The sequence below is a fragment of the Aotus nancymaae genome, unplaced genomic scaffold, assembly GCF_030222135.1.
Source record: "Aotus nancymaae isolate 86718 unplaced genomic scaffold, 86718_ANA_hifiasm-v0.15.2.pri h1tg000016l, whole genome shotgun sequence".
In the NCBI taxonomy this organism is placed as follows: domain Eukaryota; kingdom Metazoa; phylum Chordata; class Mammalia; order Primates; family Aotidae; genus Aotus; species Aotus nancymaae.
The window spans coordinates 65,671,213-65,684,342 of record NW_026988428.1 but is presented as its reverse complement, the minus strand read 5'-3'; the positions used below and the strand labels follow the sequence as shown (position 1 = coordinate 65,684,342).

Below are 13,130 nucleotides of genomic sequence, written 5' to 3'. Positions count from 1 at the left end.
TACGTGCGCCTCCACCGGCAGCTCCTGACTCATCGGGGGCTCCGGGTCACATGCGCCTGCCCGGCCCTATAGGCGCCTCCCCCGCCCGCCGCCCGGGAGCCGCAGCCGCCGCCACTGCCACTCCCGCTTTCTCCGCGCTGCCGTCGCCACCGCCACCGCCACCGCCACCGCCACCGGCTGAGTCTGCAGTCCCGAGGTGAAGCCCCCGCCGGGTCCGGAGCCCCTGCCCCCTCTACCCGGTGCCGCTGCGCACCTCTCTGCATCTCTCGCCTCGTGCAGGCAGCTGCGCACCTGCTCTGCCGCCTGCTCCTGGGCGCCCTCCCTCCCGGGCCCTCGCGTTCTGGCCCTCTCCGCGCCTCTCTCGAACTGCGCCTCTCCATCCTTGCCTGCCTCTCGCCCGGTGCTCGCCCTCACCTCACGGTTCTGTCCATTTGTTTCTTAAGTTCGGAGTCCTCCCCAGCGGTGCATTTTTATCCTGGCGCGTACCTTTTGGTTTGCGTTTGGGGAAATGTCTTCTCTCACCCTTCCTCAGCTCCTCCAGACTTTCCCTGGACTCCCCTCTCTACTGCTTTTCCCCACGCCGCCCCTCTCCGTTTGCGCTTCCTCCCCTCAGCTGCACGGGGGAAGGATGGAAGAAGTGGGGATCTGTCGGGGCGCAGGGGACAGGCCCAGCTAGCTGCCACACCCCACCGGGTCTTATCCTCTTCGCTTCCTGCTGCAACCCCCAGGGACTGCAGGGCCTTCCCCAGGACCCTCTCCCCTACCCCCCAGCCCCCACCCGCACCCCCCATTCCTTTACTATGTGCGCCTTTCTCGGGAAGAGGAGGGACACATGTTTGGGAGAGTGGCAGCTTGGGGAGGGGGCAGAGTTCTGGCAGCTGGGGTAAGTTGGGGAGGGATGGGGCTCTGGAATAGAGGCCCAGGCAACCCATCCTCTTCCTGGCTCCCAGGAGAAATGCAAGCCTGGCAGCCATTCCGCTCTGAGGAGATCAGGGGAACCCCACCGGCTGGCCAAGCTGTAAAGAGGCGCGGGAAACACTGTCGTGCCCCTCCCCTCCCCACTGCAGTGTTCTCCCAGCCCCCCACTGCAGTGACCTCCCCTTCCTCACTGCATTGACCTTCTCCTCTTCCCAAGGGGGAGGGGGAATCCCTTCTACAGCCCTAGACTGCAGCCAGCGCCTCCCTTCCCACCCCCCACTCACTGCAGTAACCTCTTTCCCATCCCTCCCAGCCTCCTGCCCCGCCCATTGATCTCAGGCTCCACCCCTCTAAGCCTCTTATCTTTCTCCTTCCTTCCCTTCTACCCGAGGAGATCCCAGCCATCATGTCCATAGAGAAGATCTGGGCCCGGGAGATCCTGGACTCCCGCGGGAACCCCACAGTGGAGGTGGATCTCTATACTGCCAAAGGTAATGGGTGTGGCAGGGGCCTTCCCACTGCCAGGCTGGGTTTGGCCGGGGTTCAGGGGCCTTTTCTGATACCCAGGGGGATGGGGTGCTGGGCCAGGCTCACAAGCCTGGGTTGTGGGGGTTGGATCCTCCTTGTCCAGGGAGCCAGTGTAGGCGGGTCTGTGTTGGAATTGAGCGTGTGAGGCGTGCCCTGCCCCCGTGTGTCTGCCTGTGCACCTGCGTGTGTGCAGAGGTGTGCTGCCCAGCATAGCTTCCTTTCTGCGGGCTCCACTTGTGCTGTGGGGCCTCAGATAGGCGGATGAGGAGGCCACTTCTCGTGTATCTGCCTCACAGTGTGTGTGTTGTGGGTGGGATGTTAGGGAGCAGTGTAGGGGGAGAGCTAGATGTGGCAGGCAGGAGTTTAGAGCCGGAAGGCCCGGTAGTGTAGTCCTCTTCACTCCCTCTCATTCCATGTTCTTCCTTTAGGTCTTTTCCGGGCTGCAGTGCCCAGCGGAGCCTCTACGGGCATCTATGAGGCCCTGGAGCTAAGGGATGGGGACAAACAGCGTTACTTAGGCAAAGGTGAGGTCCTTTCTCTTTTCCAGACTCTCCCCCACCTCAGCCTTATCCCCGCACCTCACACCAGTCCCCAGTCCTCTTCTAGCATGCCTTCCCCTCCTCCCATTGTCCCTTCCGTCCCTCCTGGCCTGACCCAGTCCAGCCTCTTCCTCTCCCCAGGTGTCCTGAAGGCAGTGGACCACATCAACTCCACCATCGCACCAGCCCTCATCAGCTCAGTAAGGCCCGCTCTTTGCTGGGGATAGCAGGGACAGAGTTCCGGAAGGAATCCCGGAGCAGGGCAGGAGGAAGGGGAGAAAGAAGGCCCACTTTTAGGAATCATGGTTACAAGGGAAAGGGTGGGGAACAGCTTCCTTACTGCCCTCTGCTCCCATGGGGATTCAGGTCCTCTCATCCAGGCAGGCCCCTGTCCAGGGACCTGGTTGGACCCTGGCCAAATGTGAGCTTGGGTGTGAATGAGGGGACCCTCTGCCTTAGGGCTCAGCCTCCAGCCTGGCCCTGGGTGATGGCGGCTCTGCCCTCAGGGTCTCTCTGTGGTGGAGCAAGAGAAACTGGACAACCTGATGCTGGAGTTGGATGGGACTGAGAACAAATGTAAGCCGGGGCTGGGAGAAAGTGGGGAAGCATCAGGGTGGGGTGGCGTGGAGCAGACAGAGAGTTGAAGGGCTGGTGCTGTAGGGGCTTCCTCAGGAATGACTGTCAGCGGCCTCCTCCTCCCAAAGCCAGGGCAAGGGGAGATGAGTTTAGCTGCAGAGGAGAGACCCACATTAGGCAGAAGGAAGATCTTTATAGCATACAGAGGAGGGGGCTGGCCTGAGAGAGTCTGTGGTCTCAGGGATGTTTCCGATCTCCTCCTCCCCACCCATTCTTCTCCCTTGCTGTTTTCCGGAGAGCATGGATGAGGTGTTGCTGGGGCAAGGGTGGGGAGGGAGGAGGGAGTCTCCTTTACTGGTTCCTTTTGGAGACTACAGATGGAGGCAGGAGCTAGAAGGAGAAGGGGACGTTGTGCTCAGCGCCTTCCTCTATAATTTCTCAGCCAAGTTTGGGGCCAATGCCATCCTGGGTGTGTCTCTGGCCGTGTGTAAGGCAGGGGCGGCTGAGCGGGAGCTGCCCCTATATCGCCACATTGCTCAGCTGGCCGGGAACTCAGACCTCATCCTGCCTGTGCCGGTGAGCACTGAGCCATGCCTGTGACTCTCCCAGGGGTGGGTGGGGGAGGGAGCATGCAACTCATGAGGAATGATGGGAGGAAAGTGAATTGGGGCAGGTAAAGAGGAAGGATGAGGACGTGAGACTTAGTCCAGGAAGCTGGGGGATGTTTGGGATCTTGGGTTAACACTCCTGGGGCGGGCAGGGAGGAGCTCTTTGACCCTTCTGTCTTTCTGCGTTTCCCAGGCCTTCAACGTGATCAATGGTGGCTCTCATGCTGGGAACAAGCTGGCCATGCAGGAGTTCATGATCCTCCCAGTGGGAGCCGAGAGCTTTCGGGATGCCATGCGACTGGGTGCAGAGGTCTACCATACACTCAAGGGAGTCATCAAGGACAAATACGGCAAGGATGCCACCAACGTGGGAGATGAAGGTGGCTTTGCCCCCAATATTCTGGAGAACAGTGAAGGTGAGGCCAAGAGTTCCACTCCCAGCTCTAAGCTACAATAGGGTAAGCTATTGTGGGACATCAGAAAGGGCCACACACTTCACCAAGTCCTGAGTAGGCGTGGAGGGTCCTCAGACTCTGCAAACTCCAGAAGGTACCAGTTCTTAGAGTGGCTTGCAGAGGTCCTGCCAAATTCACATGCAGACCTAGGGGGACAGTCTTTTACTTGCATTTCCAGATGTGTTAGCATCTGTTAAGTTGTCGCTGGAGCCCCTGGGAATACTGGGAGATGGTCTGGGTGACCTGTTGGACTCATCCCACCATTCAACTCTGTAGGCATCCTAGTTTGATGAGATAGCATAATCCAGGGAATCCATTCGAAATCTATCCTGTCCCCACCCCAACTTCCTAGGCCTCTAGAATCCTTAATTTTTTTGTGCCTTGGGAGAAACTGTATAAGAAATGGAAACAATATAGATAGTGTTTAAGAGTTAAGGTTCTAGGGCCAAATTACCTGGATTTATTTGGACCTTGACTTGTGGAGTTATTAGCTGGTGATCTTTATTACTTAATTTATCTCTGCGAACAGTAACAATCTAGCTCATGACATCAGTGTGAGGATTAAATGAAATCATATGTGTAAAATGCTTAGGTGACATTATGCCAATGAAAAGATAATAAATCTTTTTTTAAAATTATTTTATTTTATTTTTATTTTTTTTAAAGACGGGGTTTCACCATGTTGGTCAGGCTGGTCTTGAACTCCCGACCTCAGGTGATCCGCCTGCCTTGGCCTCCAAAGTGCTTGGATTACAGGTGTGAGCCACCACGCCCGGCCAAAGATAATAAATCTTATTAACAGAATTCCACCCTGGGTTCCTAGAAGATGGCCTCTCCTCCCAGACTTGGGGATAACCCCGACAGCAGCCCCGACACACTTTTCTCAGGAACAGTCCTCCACCTCTGCCCTGTCTTTTCTTTCCCTCCTCCTCCTCGCCCATCCCTCCTGCTTGTACAATAATCTCACTGTATTCCGTCCCCAGCCTTGGAGCTGGTGAAGGAAGCCATCGACAAGGCTGGCTACACAGAAAAGATCGTCATTGGCATGGACGTTGCTGCCTCAGAGTTCTATCGTGATGGCAAATATGACTTGGACTTCAAGTCTCCGGCTGATCCTTCCCGATACATCACTGGGGACCAGCTGGGGGCACTCTACCAGGACTTTGTCAGGGACTATCCTGGTGAGAGGAAGCGGCGTGAGGGAGAGGTCTGGGGGCAGGCAGGGATGTGTCCCAGCAACTCTGGCCATTATGGGATGCTGACTCAGGCTCCAGGTGGAGGTGTCCTAAGAAGAACCTGAGAACCAGGGAGAGGGTGCAGGAGCCACCTGCAAAGACTGGGCTTTGTACGTAGTGTGAAAGTGCAGGTACCTGTGGCTAATCTGTTCTGCCTCAGATCCTGATTAAAGTCATAGGTTCTGAAAGCTACTGGGGTTATGGGGTAGGCTCTGGAAGGAACCAGGGATGGTGAGAGGGTGACTGGATCTAGCAGAGAACTAGAACATTTCAGTATGTTTGATTGATGAAATTGTGGATGCTGAATGGAGCTGGGACTGATGTATGAGTAGAAAGAAGTCTGAGGGGGAACTGAAATATTTTCTGCAAGTCTTCCCAGGGCCTTTACCCCGGGATGGAGGCAGTTGGTCTCCATCTTCCTGAAACAGAGTGAAAGAAAATAAACAATTGCAGAATGAAGGATTTGGATTAGCACTGAGGAAGGGCTTCCTGGCAGTGAGAACAGGAAAATGCAAAAGCTAGGTTGTGAAGAAGGTTGTGAATGCTTGTCACTACTGGAAGCCTTGTTGGTTTGTTTTTAATTTATTATTTTTTTATTTTTGTAGAGGTGGGGTTTAGCCATGTTGCTCATGGCTGGTCTTGAATTCCTGAGCTCAAGTGATCCACCTGCATCAGCCTCCCAGAGTGCTGGGATTACAGGACTGAGCTTCTGTACCCAGCCCATGGAAGTGGTGCAATTTCTGCTCACTGCAACCTCCACTTCCCAGGTTCAGGAGATTCTCTCAGCCTCCTAAGTAGCTGGAATTACAGGCGTGCATCACCACGCCTGGCTAATTTTTGTATTATTAGTAGAGATGGGGTTTCGCCATGTCGTCCAGGCTGGTCTCAAACTCCTGACCTCAGGTGATCCGCTTGCTTCAGCCTTCCAAAGTGCTGGGATTTCAGGTGTGAGCCACTGCGCCTGGCCTGTTTTTATCTTTTTTCAGACAGAGTCTCGCTCTGTCGCCCAGGCTGGTGTGCAGTGGTGCGATCTCTGCCTCCCAGGTTCAAGTGATTCTCATGCCTCAGCCTCCCCAGTAGCTGGGATTACAGGTGTGCACCACCATGCGAAGCTAATTTTTGTATTTTTAGTGGAGACAGGGTTTTACTATGTTGGCCAGGGAACTCCTGTCCTCAAGTAATCCGTCCACCTCAGTCTCCCAAAGTGCTGGGATTACAGGCATGAGCCACCATGCCTGGCCTCTCCATGTAAGGTTTTATGAAATAAAGAATCAGGGCCGGACGCGGTAGCTCACGCCTGTAATCCCAACACTTTGGGAGGCCAAGGCAGGTGGATCACAAAGTCAGGAGTTTGAGACCAGGCTGGCCAACATGGAGAAACCCCGTCTCTACTGAAAATATAAAAATTAGCCAGGCACAGTGGCAGGCGCCAGTAGTCCCAGCTACTTGGGAGGCTGAGGTAGGAGAATTGCTTAAACCCAGGAGGCAGAGGTTGCAGTGAGCCAAGATCACGCCACTGTACTCTATCTAGCCTGGGTGACAGAGCACTCCTCCATCTCAAAAAATAAAATAAAATAAAATAAAAAAATCAGGAGCCAGGCGTGGTGGCCTATGCCTGTAATCCCATCACTTTGGGAGGCAGAAGCAGGAGGACTGTTTGAACCCAGGAGTTTGAGACCAGCCTGAGCAATACAGTGAGACTTCATCTCTATAAAAATTTTAAAAATTTGTTATCGTGCCACGCACCTATAGTCCCAGCTACTCAGGAGGTTGAGGTGGCAGGATCACTTGAGTGGGGGAGGTGGAGGTTGCAGTGAGCCAAGATTGTGCCACTGCACTCCGGCCTGGATGACAGAGCGAGACTCTGCATCAGAAACAAACAAACAACAACAATAAAAAAAACAACTTGAGAATCAGTTAGATCAGTGAGTAAGTAGAATGTAAGCCTACTGGGCAGGCTTATATTCAGGGGATTTGTCTTAGCAAGGATGAACAGGTGTAGTTAACCAAGGGCCTGTTCATTTCAGGGAGTAAAGGGGTGTGTGTCTGCCTGATGTAGAGACCAAGGGAGGATGAACACCCGCTCCGTGCTCTCTCTGCAGTGGTCTCCATTGAGGACCCATTTGACCAGGATGATTGGGCTGCCTGGTCCAAGTTCACAGCCAATGTAGGGATCCAGATTGTGGGTGATGACCTGACAGTGACCAACCCAAAGCGTATTGAGCGGGCAGTGGAAGAAAAGGCCTGCAACTGTCTGCTGCTCAAGGTCAACCAGATCGGCTCAGTCACTGAAGCCATCCAAGCGTGAGTGACTTCTGGCCTTCTCCTGAGTGGGCCCCGTTTCTATAAGACTCCTCTTGCAAGTGCTCCAGCCTAATTCTACCTAGGGTTGCCAAAGAGAGCAGGGAACCGGGAATCGTCATCACAGTTCTCTCACCTCTGCCCCTCCACACCTGAGTCTCTGCTCCCCTCCCAGATAGCTTTCCCCGAGATGTTTCTTGACATAGACCAAGGCTGGGGCTGGGAAGAGAATGCCCAGTTCGAGGGCTGCAGAATCAGTGCTGTGTGTGGATACAGGTGCAAGCTGGCCCAGGAGAACGGCTGGGGGGTCATGGTGAGTCATCGCTCAGGAGAGACTGAGGACACATTCATTGCCGACCTGGTGGTGGGGCTGTGCACAGGCCAGGTGAGTGATACAGCCTGGGGAGTGAAGGGAACTCTGTGGGATTGGTGGTTCTAGCTCACCCACCTGGTCTCTCCTTCCAGGTATTTGAGGGTGTCAGGGGAGTTTCAGGAGAGCAGAAGTCTCCTTTCAGGGGTGAGAAGGCAGCCACTAAGCTGCAAATCCTTTTAAATGTTTCAGATCAAGACTGGCGCCCCATGCCGTTCTGAACGTCTGGCTAAGTACAACCAGCTTATGAGGTGAGAGTCCCTGGGGAATGGGAGCCCCTGGCCCAGAGGGCTAAAGGCCCCGTTTGCCTGCTGGACCATCTCTAGCGCCAGGGCCTGGATAACAATGCATTTCCAGTTAATATTGGTTTTTGCTTTCTGGGTTTACTGATGGCCTGATTGATGGATCCCAGAGATCACATGGGAAAGCCAGGGAATGCTCAGCCTTGGGGCAGGACACAAAAGCAGGTGGGGGGGGGGGGGTGGTTGGAGTCTGGGGGACCCCTAAAGAGAGAAGTAGGATCCTCCTGCATCCCTGACCACTTCCTTTGTGGTTCATCTCTCTCAGAATTGAGGAAGAGCTGGGGGATGAAGCTCGCTTTGCCGGACATAACTTCCGTAATCCCAGTGTGCTGTGATTCTTCTGCTTGCCTGGAGACGTGGAACCTCTGTCTCATCCTCCTGGAACCTTGCTGTCTTGATCTGTGATAGTTCACCCTCTGAGATCCCCTGAGCCCCAGGGGGTCCAGAACTTCCCTGATTGACTTGCTCCGGCTGCTCCTTGGCTTACCCGACCTCTTGCTGTCTCTGCTCGCCCTCCTTTCTGGGCTCTACTCGCTGGGGTCCGCACTTTCCACTTTCTCTCTTCCCTTTCTCTTTCTCTCTTCCCTCAAAAACGAGAAATGTGAATGAGGATTCTAAAGGGGGTCCATGGAAGAATGCTCAGCGTCTGTGATGGGAGCATCAGGGTTGCTGTGTTGAGGTGTTAGTGAGGGACCACGTGTCCCTTGTGCTTTGCTCCTGTCCCATGTGTTTTCCATGTTGCATATGAGCCATGAACTGTGTGCAGTGCTGGGGTGGAGATGGGTGCTGGGTGTGATCATGCCTGGCTAAGGCATTAATGTATTTATTTATTGTATTTATTTTTCATTCATTCCATTAAGTCATCATTTCCGCATAACTCTATGGCCTAAAATTGGCCTGACTTGAGGGAACGATGTGTCTGTATTTCATGTGGCTGTAGATCCCAAAGTGACTGGGGTGGGAGGTTTTGCTAGAATGGGAAGGGTCATAGAAAGGGCCTGGACATCAGTTCCTTTGTGTGTACTCACCGAAGCCTGCGTTGGTCCAGAGCGGAGGCTGTGCCTGGGGGAGTTCTCCTCTATACATCTCTCCCAAACCTGGTTTCCCTGTTCTTCCTCCAGCTGCACCAGAGCAACCTCTCACTCCCCATGCCACGTTCCACAATTGCCACCACCTCTGTGGCACTGAAATGAACACCATCATTAAAGTCTGAATCCGTGCACTGTTGTGTCTGAGGAGTCTTACTCTAGTCCATATGAGGGGAGAGAAGATGGAGCACCTGGAAGCTGGTAAAACTGGATAGCAGAGCTGGGGAGGACACAAAAAGAGGAAGACAAACTGAACAAATGGGGCCAAGATGATAGCACTGCCTACCCTGTTCTGGCTAGGCGGGGTACATGTGGCCCCTGCTTTCTTAGCATTAGGCTTGGCTCCCAGGCCCAGGTGAATTAAGGGGTTCAGGAGCCCCTAAAAGCATAAAATAGTGTGTGTGTGTGTGTGTGTGTGTGTGTGTATGTATGTGTGCATTTTGGGGGAAAGGGGGTCTAAGGTGTTTTCACATCCAAAGGGCCTGTGGACTGGACCAGCTCCTGTACTGGGCCTCTACCAACAAAATCCTGGCTGGTTCTGGAATGGAACAGGACTTCATGGCCATTGACCACTGCAAGATGGGAAAATGGGAGGGAAGAATGATTCTGGAGGTAGCACAGAGAAGGACCTAAGGAAACGGAGCCCTCCAATAAACTGAAGATTCAGGAACAAAATTGCTTCACAGACCCGTGGCTAGGTCAGACAAATAGTAGGGTTCCAGTGTGGGGCTAGAGACATATTACTCCTTAGCTATAACTCGTTAACTCTTGTGAGGCCTCAGCGTTGAGATGCTCAGCCTAGGTACCAGTTACGGGAACAAATCCCTTCCTAGTGGCCTGGATGCAAGGTTGCATCCCACAGGTAGGGTCTGCACGTGGGGGATCTAGCCACTAGAGGGAGTGAGAGTTTTGCAGGACGCCATACTGGATGCCAAGCGGGCAGAATTTCAAGGCTGTCTCCTGTGGACCTCCCACTCTGCTTCTGCTATGGTCTGGTCCTGGCTCCCTCTGCTATCCTGCGCAGCTTGAGGACTGAAAGAGGATTCTAGTTCTGTGTGGACAGGGCCCATTTCTTGCCCTCCTTCCTGGGTCCCTGACACCTCAGCCATTTTCAGTTCAAAGAGCTTCATGCCCCCTTTCCGTTTCTGTGCCTTTTAATTTCAGTGTGAGCATCTCATCTTTCCCTTTTCTCCTATCTCCTGGTGTCCCTTTCTTCCTCCCTTGGGGTTTCCTGTACTTTTGTCTGTGCCTCTCAGTTTTCTCTGGGGTCCATGATAACCCATCCTACCTTAGTAACTCCCAGACTGACCAGGACCATTCTAGGTTGAGGCTAGTTCTTAACCTCTGTCCTTACTTTCCTCCCTCCTCACCAGGTCGCCTTCTCTGACAGTCTGGGCTCCCACCCCCAAAGTACTGGGGTTGGATTGGGTTACAGCTAGCTCTGCCCGGGCCTCCCAGGCCCTTCTCTCCACTTTCCCTTTGTGCCGTTGCCTGGAGACCAGTGGGTTGTGGGGGGCTGAGCCAGAGAGAGAGCTGGGGTGAGGGATGGCAGGGGGTGTGCCTGTGTGATGTTCACTGCAGCTGGACTTTGAGCCTGGCTGACAGGTAGGGGAGGAATGGGAGAGGGGAGACACTGGTTTCTTTTGTGACTCTCACCATGGCCTACCCCACACATCCCTAAATTTTTCTTTTAGTCTTCATCGTAGCCCGTTCCTTAGTGATTAAAAAACAAGGGAGAAGAGCTCAGCCTGGAAGGGATTTGGAAAGGGCTTGGGCCAAGGCCCAGTGGGAGACTGAAGTGAGTAGTGCAGAAAGAGGAAATGAAATGGGGAGAGAATGTGAGGGGGAAGGGGGAGTCCTGGAACAAAGCCGGGGGTGGGGAGAAGGAACAGGAGCTATCCTAGAGCAAGAGGAAAGGAGTCGGGGCGCCCAGGGAGACCAGGAGCTGGCCTGGTCTCAGGGAGGCCCTGGGAGGGGGCAGGGAAGGTGTGCACGGAGTGGTAAAGTGAGTGCCAACCAATTCAAGGCGCTTCAGAGTGATGACTCATTCCCAGGCCAAGGAAGTGTTCCCGCTCCTGTGCCCAGTTCCCCAGTGCTCTGGAATCTGTTTAGAGCTTTTGAGTATTCCCAGAACTTGGTTAAATCTGGCCCAAGGAATTGTGAGACAAAACCTTCTGAGCTGCTCCAGAGCCAACCTCCTTCCTTCCCTGAAGGCAGGTGGGATCCTGTCAGTTCAGGGCCCACCCTTAGCCTCCAGCAAGACTGGCCCCACGAGTACCTGACCCCCACCCCAAATCTGGAGCGCTACTGAGGGCTCCCAATCCATACTCCAGCTCCAGCTCTTCCTGTTTGCCAGCCTGCTTCCCTCCCATTCTCTGGCCTTCCCAATTTCTGCTGCCAAAAATCACCCTGTGTCCTTTGTCCTGGGAGATGTTGCTGCTTGGTGTAGGGCCAGGAGGGAGCCCAGGAGAAGGAACTGGTGGTGGACTGGCAGAGGTGCTGGTGGTAGACTGACTGCCAGAGGCTACCTGGAGAGCAGGGGAGGGAGAGGGAAGGGTTGGGAGGAGCCTGCAGTCTATAGTGGGGACTGTCTCCACCTTAGAACAAGTGGGATTGAGGAACAAGGACACCTAGGGATTTGGGTCCATATTAAGCCCAATCCTCACCTGACTGCTTCTCTGTGACCCAGGGGATCTTCAGTGATGACTTTCAACAGATTTGAGAAGGAAAATGGAGGTGCCACTAGATGGAAGGCCTGAGGATGGTGTCTCACTCCTCCAAGCTGTATCCCTTATCTACCTATGGGCTTGTCAGCACTCCCTGCCATCTGTCATTTCCTTCAACTGCCCTCCTTTCCCATCTCCATTTTCTTTTGTCGTTGTTGTTGTTTTGAGACGGAGTCTTGCTATGTCACCCAGGCTGGAGTGCAGTGACAAGATCTCTGCTCACTGAAACCTCTGCCTCCCAGGTTCAAGGATTCTCCCGCCTCAGCCTCCCCAGTAGCTGGGATTACAGGCATGTGCCACCATGCCCGGCTAATTTTGTATTTTTAGTAGAGACTAGGTTTCACCATGTTGGCGAGGTTGGTCTCGAACTCCTGACAAGTGATCTGCCCACCTCAGCCTCCCAAAGTGCTGGGATTACAGGTGTCAGCCACCGCATCTGGCCCTATCTCTATTTTCTTTTCCAATCAATGATCTTTCCTCTTCCATACTGCGCGACCAAAGGCCTTGTTCAGCTTACATTTCCACCCAATCTTATCCCCCCTCTCCCATTCTGTCTGCCCAAGGAAACCCTCCTCACCTCTACTGAGAGCCCCACCCCCGGAATCCAGCTAGCCCCATGTCTCCCACCCTCCTTTCCTGTCCAGAGCCCTCCTTTCTCACCCAGAACCCATTTCCCCTAGAATTGGCACCTGGGCCACCTCCTTCATGCCTTTTTAAGGTTCCTCGAGTTTCTTCCTCTCTCCTCACTGACATTTCCTCTGGACTTCTCTCTCTCCAGCTTTCTTTCAGGCTCCCACCCCCCAATTCTTACATTTCTGATTCTTTTCCCAACACGAATTGCCCCCAAACGCCTTACTGTCTTCCAGAAGCCCCATCTTCCATATATGTCTTCATCTTTGCAATTTTGCTCCCTCTTTATGACCCCAAACTTCCATCTCATTCTATCTGGTAACAGACCCCAAACCCATCTGGCTCCACCTCTGCCAGAAACCCCTTCACCCCAAGCTTCTCTCACTTCTCGCCAGGCACCCACAAAGCCCCCAGGCAGCTCCATCTTTCCAATCCAATCCCATTATCCCAATCTCTACCCCAGGATCCCCCAAACTCCTCCCACTTCACCTCGCCACAGACCCGGTCGCCCCCAAACTTCAGCCTCCCCTCATCCACCTTCACCACCCACAGCCCCTCCTACCTAGCCCTCTCCCGCGCCGGGCCCGCGGGTTCCCCACATTCCGCCGCGGCGAGCCCTCCCCGCGCCCCGGCCCCCTCGGCCTCTGCCTCGGCCAACTCGCGCGGCGCCTCCCCCTCTCCGGCTCCCCCTCCCCCGCTCGCGGCTTGCCTCGCGCTCCCTCCCTCGCGTCTCCCTCCTGGCCCCTCTCTCCTCCGTTCCTCCGCGCTCCCTCCTTCTCCCTCTTCCTCCCTTCTCCCATCCCCCTCTCCCAGGCTCCCTCCCTTCGCTGCCCGCTTTCCTGTGCTAGTCGCCG

General features: G+C 54.4%; 2 protein-coding genes and 1 long non-coding RNA gene across 3 annotated transcripts in view; 1 reads left to right on the top strand and 2 right to left on the bottom strand.

The window, feature by feature from the left end:
• SPSB2 (splA/ryanodine receptor domain and SOCS box containing 2) overlaps positions 1-642 on the bottom strand; it is a 36,553-nt gene extending 35,911 nt beyond the window's left edge. The window contains exon 1 of the mRNA XM_064377494.1: positions 415-642. The gene's annotated coding sequence lies outside the window, so the exon portion shown is untranslated. The remainder of the gene's footprint in view (positions 1-414) is intronic.
• Positions 110-9,054, top strand: ENO2 (enolase 2). Its single transcript, XM_012472797.2, has 12 exons — positions 110-196; positions 1,313-1,409; positions 1,875-1,970; positions 2,127-2,185; positions 2,492-2,561; positions 3,004-3,137; positions 3,363-3,585; positions 4,608-4,805; positions 6,962-7,163; positions 7,437-7,545; positions 7,723-7,781; positions 8,098-9,054. The coding sequence occupies exons 2-12, from the start codon at positions 1,325-1,327 to the stop codon at positions 8,165-8,167; spliced, it is 1,305 nt and encodes a 434-aa protein (XP_012328220.1). The 5' UTR covers positions 110-196; positions 1,313-1,324; the 3' UTR covers positions 8,168-9,054.
• On the bottom strand, positions 4,391-12,814 carry LOC105731167 (uncharacterized). The gene is made up of 2 exons (XR_001110658.3): positions 11,587-12,814; positions 4,391-9,140 (listed from the first exon to the last, which is right to left on the bottom strand). It is a non-coding gene; the product is annotated as an uncharacterized LOC105731167 (long non-coding RNA).
• Between the last annotated feature and the right edge of the window lie 316 nt (positions 12,815-13,130).

Coding starts and splice junctions, on each gene's coding strand:
- ENO2 (XM_012472797.2), top strand. CDS start 1,325: ATGTCCATAGAGAAGATCTGGGCCCGGGAGATCCTGGACTCCCGCGGG. Junction 3,138..3,362: donor ACCTCATCCTGCCTGTGCCG/GTGAGCACTGAG, acceptor TGCGTTTCCCAG/GCCTTCAACGTGATCAATGG. Junction 7,546..7,722: donor TGGGGCTGTGCACAGGCCAG/GTGAGTGATACA, acceptor TAAATGTTTCAG/ATCAAGACTGGCGCCCCATG.